The sequence below is a fragment of the Atta cephalotes genome (assembly GCF_000143395.1).
Source record: "Atta cephalotes unplaced genomic scaffold scaffold00006, whole genome shotgun sequence".
Taxonomy (NCBI): domain Eukaryota; kingdom Metazoa; phylum Arthropoda; class Insecta; order Hymenoptera; family Formicidae; genus Atta; species Atta cephalotes.
Window position 1 is genome coordinate 5,493,849 of NW_012130070.1, and position 6,319 is coordinate 5,500,167.

Consider the following 6,319-nt stretch of genomic DNA (forward strand, 5'->3'; position numbering starts at 1 on the left):
ACATGTGCGTATATAGTATATATAGATTAAATAATTCAGATTGAATTATTTAAGCATTAAAAATCTAGCTTTTTAACTGTCATTACTTGTATTTTTTTTGTTAAATAAAAATTGAATCGTTAGGCAAAGCGTGTGGTATTGTATCTGGCACGAGCCCGTCCGGATCGTCTTGTCGATGAAATGATGACAGAGTTGGAAACGGTCGAAACTCTGAATTGCTTGATCGAGCGGACTGAAACGCCACCTTTTTACCGGCTTACTAGCATGAGAAAAGCCTCGTCACACAGCGATGCACCCGCTGCTGATCCTGCCAATCCTCCTCGTGATCTCGGTGTTGAAAAAGGTACCATCCATACGAAAAGGCACTCCGGAGAAGATCCCGTCAAAACCGGGTAAGTATTATAATACTTGTTGAAATATATTATTTAATTAAAATTTAAAGGTTCCATAATTGTATCTCTTAAGTTTATTTTTACGAAAATAGAAAGAGATGTCTGAGGACAACTAATTTTGTGATATAATCATTCTTTGATCTGCAAGAATTCTAATTTATTTCAAGATATTTGAAATTTTCTGCAGCTCAAAATCTGATACCGCGCTTAGAGCACTTGCGGGATTTCAAACTCCAAGGACAGAAAAGACAAGGACTGCGAGCGGTCCACCAGTTCTTCCAGATGATCTATCAACTCCGACGACGGAAGCCGAGGTACATACTCTATTAAAAATTTGATTTATCGTTATAAAAAATTAAAATCTTAAAATTATACAAAAGTTTTGCTTCTTTTGATGACAAAGTGACGAGTAAAAATATGTAAAAGCTTGAGAAAGCACCTAATGCATTTTAACAGGACAGTCCAATTTGAAACATTAATATTGTTTTTAGTTAACTACCGACGAGTCTTGTTACGCTGCTCGTAATGGACCAGTCGGAGTGAATGGAAAGATGCCATGTGTCGATGAGAAATTTGATATTCCTCAACCGCATCCCTTGCCAATGCCAGAATACGGCGGATATTTCGCTCCTTTAACTGAATATTTGCCCGACAGCTCTCAGCCGATAAGCGGATTTCATAGGTGAGTGCAACCTACAGTATTTCATTCATTTCGCTAGATATGATATGCATTAATAATCTGATTTTGTTATATAACCCTTCAGATGTAACATCGCTGTGATGTTGCTCACTGACGTAGTCATCGACGGAATCCAGCTTGATTGGGCTATACATGTTCCTTTGATGCTGCACATAGTTTTTCTCGGTCTAGACCATTCCAGACCATTGGTACGGGATCACTGTCGTTGTTTGCTGCTGAACTTGCTGGTCGTACTTGGCGACCATCGTGATCATCTCGGCGTGGCACGCGTGTTACTCGCCTCGAAGACGGAGCAATTGGGATTGGGATTGTCCACTCCGACTCTACCAGTGTTGGAACACAATTTTACGGAGATGGATCCAGAGTTTGATAGTTATCTGTACGGTCCTCCTGCAGTTCCACCCCCCACGACACCACCACCATCGTCTTCACCACCTCCACCCTCTTCGCCCCCACCTCCTCCACCTCCTCCACCACCGCCTCCGCCACCACCTATGCCTCCCGATTCTTCAGCATCTCCGCCAGCACCTCCGCCACCTCCGCCGCCACCTCCTCCTCCACCGTTGCCGTCTTCCTCGGTTACGGACGGTACATCTACTCATTCATCTCTGTCGAATTCGACGTCAACTCCACCGATGTCGATGAATCACTCGAATCAATCGACAACAGATGACAGTAAAGATTATGGGAATTCTCATTACGGTAAGATACCCAGATGCGCTACATAAATTTATTTTTACTTTGTATTTATAAAAAAATTTACAGAAATAATAAAAGAAACAATTTTACAGAACCAGCGGTATGCAATAGCTGGCCGACTGCGAGCGGAACGGCGACGAATGCAGTGCCGCCTGTTATTGTAACGCCAGAGGACACACATAATTGGACCGGTCCTCAACCGGGCCCCAATATGCCAATACAAGACGTCATTAAGTCCTTAATCAATTTCTTAGCGTCTAGGTATACACGTTAATTACATATTCGGAGAAATAAAATAAAAAATTTAATTATTATGTTTCTTATATTATAATTTTTATGATAGGACAAATCAACCGCTTTGGAATTATGAGGATATGACTGCCAAAGTATGGTGGGTGCGTAGCGCCGAGCAACTTACGATATTATTGCGGCACGTGTTACGTGTCTTTAGAGACTCTTTACCTCACGCATTAGTTAGCCAGAGATGGGCGCAAACGGCGCTGCAATTAGGACTCTCTTGCTCATCCAGACACTATGCAGGAAGATCTTTGCAAGTTTTTCGAGCATTGCGTGTTCCCATAACGTCTAGAATGCTATCTGATATCTTATCTAGATTGGTGGAAACAGTTGCTGAGCAAGGCGAAGACATGCAGGTATCAATAGTTTTCTTGTTGATATAATTACTTTTATTTTAAAAAATATAATTGAGAATGATTTTAAAAAGAATTTTAAGTTGATTGGTATCTTGAATATTTTATGATTATAATATTATAATTTTCATGTGCATTAGGGATATGTAACAGAGTTGTTGCTAACGTTGGAAGCAGCTGTTGATTCACTCGAGTCAGACTTTAGGCCTCTTGATTTTATGAAGGAAATCTTTAAATCGACGCCTAATTTGAATAACAAAGATCCTGTATCGGGAAATGTAATCGGAGGGAAGCGTAGTCCAGGTGGAAATGGATATCCAACTGGACCGAACATGTTTTCTCATTTAAATCAAGGCGGACATACTAGGAGCACTAGTTATTCAGTTAGCTACTGCATGAAGAGATCCAGCGGTGGAAATTCCGCGACCAGCGATATGAAAGGTTACTATTTGATACTTTTTGTATTGTATTTACAATACTTACTAGATTTCCAAGTATAAATTTTAATTCTAATTCATTGATTTGAACAAAAACTTTTGTCTATAGAATTGGAAAACAGAACTGGCGGCAACAAGTATCCTAACTCGAACTTGTCGAGATCAAGGTCAGCACAGTCCTTGAAATTATTAGGTGATTCCGCCACGCAGGATGACAAAATGACAATACTAGCGCAATTGTTCTGGCTGTCAGTATCCTTGCTTGAATCAGATTATGAACACGAATTCCTTTTGGCATTGCGGCTACTCAGTCGCGTGCTGCACAGGCTACCACTCGATCGACCAGATGCCCGGGACAAGGTTGAGAAATTGCAACAGCAACTGCGATGGACTTCGTTTCCCGGTGTACACGCGCTGTTATTGAAAGGATGCACCAGTCCAAATACATACGAACCAGTCGTTACACTGCTGTCTCAATTCACGCCTCTATTAGATCTGCCAGTCGTCGATCCGACGCAGAGCCTCGCATTCCCGATGAATGTTGTATCATTGTTGCCTTACATGTTATTAAATTACGAAGATGCTAACGAACTTTGCATTAGAAGCGCCGAAAATATTGCGCAAGTAAGTCTTTTCTTTTTATTGACTTTCTATCACATTAACGTATGAAAAGTGCAATTATCAATTTATTTACTGAAATATACTCATTTATTAACTTCTTTTTTCTTGTAGGTAAGCGCAGAAAAGGGAAAGAAATTAGAGAATCTTGGTACTGTAATGACGTTGTACAGCCGGCGTACTTTCAGTAAGGAAAGTTTCCAGTGGACTAAATGTGTAGTGAAATATCTTTACGATTCTTACGCTCATCTTAGTTTCAACATGCTTGCTTTCCTTGTGGAAGTATTGGAGAAAGGTCCAAGCAGTGTGGCATTGCCAGTACTCAGTATTATACATTGCATGTTGCATTACGTGGATTTGGCGTCTCCAGCCGCGCAACCGATCAATACCGAACTGTTGAGAGTGATTTCTAAATACGTTGAGGTAAAGATTTAAATATTTAATTAGCTTCATAATCGTTTATCAAATAAATAAACTAATATTTTAGGGCACTCAATGGAAAGAAGCGTTAAAAATCTTGAAGCTTGTAGTGACAAGATCATCAACACTCGTAGCGCCGCCGACTTCGATGCACGGTTCATCTTGGGATTCTTCGCTATCATCACCACATCCTAGTTTCACCGATACAGAGATATTTACCAAAAAAGAGCTACCAGGTAAATCGACATTTCCGTTTAAATTAATTATTTTTATTTTCCCTGAATGTACATTATCAATTTTGTTTTTTTTTTCCTTTGCGGCATGCATGCATGGCACGGATGATTTCTTGCACGACACCCAGATTGCGATAAGAACAACAATAATGATAGATAATCTTTTCCTAAAATAAAATAATTATTTTTTTAAACCAAATATGCTTTGAATTATATTATACTTTCTTAAGTATATGTATTACTTATGTTTCTACGATTATTTGGACTTTTGTGTATCTAAAATCTTTTTAACTAAAATATTTTACAAAATGTAGTAAAAAAATGTGTTCTATTATTATCATGTAAAAATATAGATTTTATTAATCATTTTATTAATCATTTTTAAAAATATTTTATCTGTTTTATTTTTATTAATAGGAAGAACAATGGACTTCACGTTCGATCTGTCTCAAACACCAGTAATCGGTCAACGTTGGCTGATACGTCAAGGTACTGAAGAAAAATTAATCAGTTCTCCACGTTGTTCGTTATCTCTATCACCGGCTGAAAATAGTGCCATTGCCGGTTGGAAAAGACCATGGATGTCACAGGTATAATTATAAAAAATATCAAACAAGAATCTATTATTAGAATCTATTATATGATTGCAAAAGATTTGATTAGAAAGTGATAACATTTATAGACAGAAAATTTAATATATTAATAATATGTATAAATTATGCATTCAAGATATATAATCGATTTTTTTTCAATAGGGCCGTGTCAGGGAGTGCTTGGTAAATTTGTTAACGACATGTGGACAAAGAGTTGGTTTACCAAAGAGTCCATCGGTACGTTTTTATTTGCAGACATTTCAATTATTAATTCGAATAGTGTGTCCTATCCTATAATTTATCCTAATATAATACATATGTATATGTACATTTACATGTAATTATATAATATTTTATTCTGAATTATCTTAAAACACTTATATTTTGTAAATTTCTTTCTTAAGAAATAAATTTATATAAATATAGGTATTTTAAAATAAAATAATTGTATAATATATATATATACATATATATATATATATGTAATATAACTATTGTAAATATATATAAGTAATTGTATAATATATATACATATGTATATATGTATATATAACTAGTAAACATGTGATCACATCAGAACATGCCATAGCATGCTTTATAGCGGAAGGCGGGTATATTTTTCGAGCATTCTTAATTTATTACAACTTCAGAAAATGAAGTTTAATTTTACTTATTAATCTTACTTATGTTCATCTGACATTTTTGGAGCTCTGGAGTCACCGCCTGAAGTATTGATATATAATTAAGAATCACCCTGTACATCTTACAAAAAACAACTGACTCTCATTACCCCTTTCTAGGATGAGCACATTAGTTCAATGACATTGTATAGCAAGGTAAAGGGTTACTTATAAATGCCATCTGCACATCCACTGTAATTCGCAATATTATAAGTAATTAAGAGCAATGTTTTTTGAGTCTTTTTTTCACGCTTCAAATCAGCTTTATAAAGTGCTTTCACTCGCACATTGTTACAGGAATAATAAAACATTTGTGTAAGATATTATAAAATGATAGTAGAGTATAATTTTGTAGCACAGTCATCTGGGATCTATATATTATCTTTTTTTTCATGCTTTGTCGTCTATTGTATGTGTGATCATATGAGAAATTATTTGTATATATAATAGAAGTTTTTTGTATATTCTTGATGATTGCTGGATACATAAATTCTATAATCTGATAATGTATGTGTTATCAGTTATTTTGATATAAAACGTATAATTTGATATAAACGTATAATTTGATGTAAAACGTATTAATTGTTCGCTATTATGTACATATATGCAGGCGCTATCGCATTAGCTGTTAATCTTTTGAAAACTTGGTATCATATGGCTATTTTTTATCTTTCAGCATTACATCCTAATTTGACATTATTGTTTTCTTTATAATTAAACTTTATTCTTTGATATTAATATAACTATAATTATTTATTAGAATTTGAAGGAGAAATTGCGATAGCTCCAGAGCACTTTGTATATATGATTAGTTATTGTACACACACACACACACACACACACACACACACACACACACACACACACACACACACACACACACACACACACACACAC

General features: G+C 35.9%; 1 protein-coding gene across 1 annotated transcript in view; it reads left to right on the forward strand.

Annotated features, from left to right (window-relative positions):
• Positions 1–6,319, forward strand: part of LOC105626850 (protein furry) — a 30,472-nt gene that overhangs the window by 21,494 nt on the left and 2,659 nt on the right. The window contains exons 25-36 of the mRNA XM_012208143.1: positions 124–392; positions 580–706; positions 884–1,074; positions 1,157–1,794; positions 1,884–2,052; positions 2,135–2,444; positions 2,582–2,882; positions 2,988–3,502; positions 3,611–3,919; positions 3,984–4,152; positions 4,567–4,739; positions 4,905–4,979. Of these exons, the coding sequence (XP_012063533.1) occupies positions 124–392; positions 580–706; positions 884–1,074; positions 1,157–1,794; positions 1,884–2,052; positions 2,135–2,444; positions 2,582–2,882; positions 2,988–3,502; positions 3,611–3,919; positions 3,984–4,152; positions 4,567–4,739; positions 4,905–4,979 (3,246 nt within the window). The remainder of the gene's footprint in view (positions 1–123; positions 393–579; positions 707–883; positions 1,075–1,156; positions 1,795–1,883; positions 2,053–2,134; positions 2,445–2,581; positions 2,883–2,987; positions 3,503–3,610; positions 3,920–3,983; positions 4,153–4,566; positions 4,740–4,904; positions 4,980–6,319) is intronic.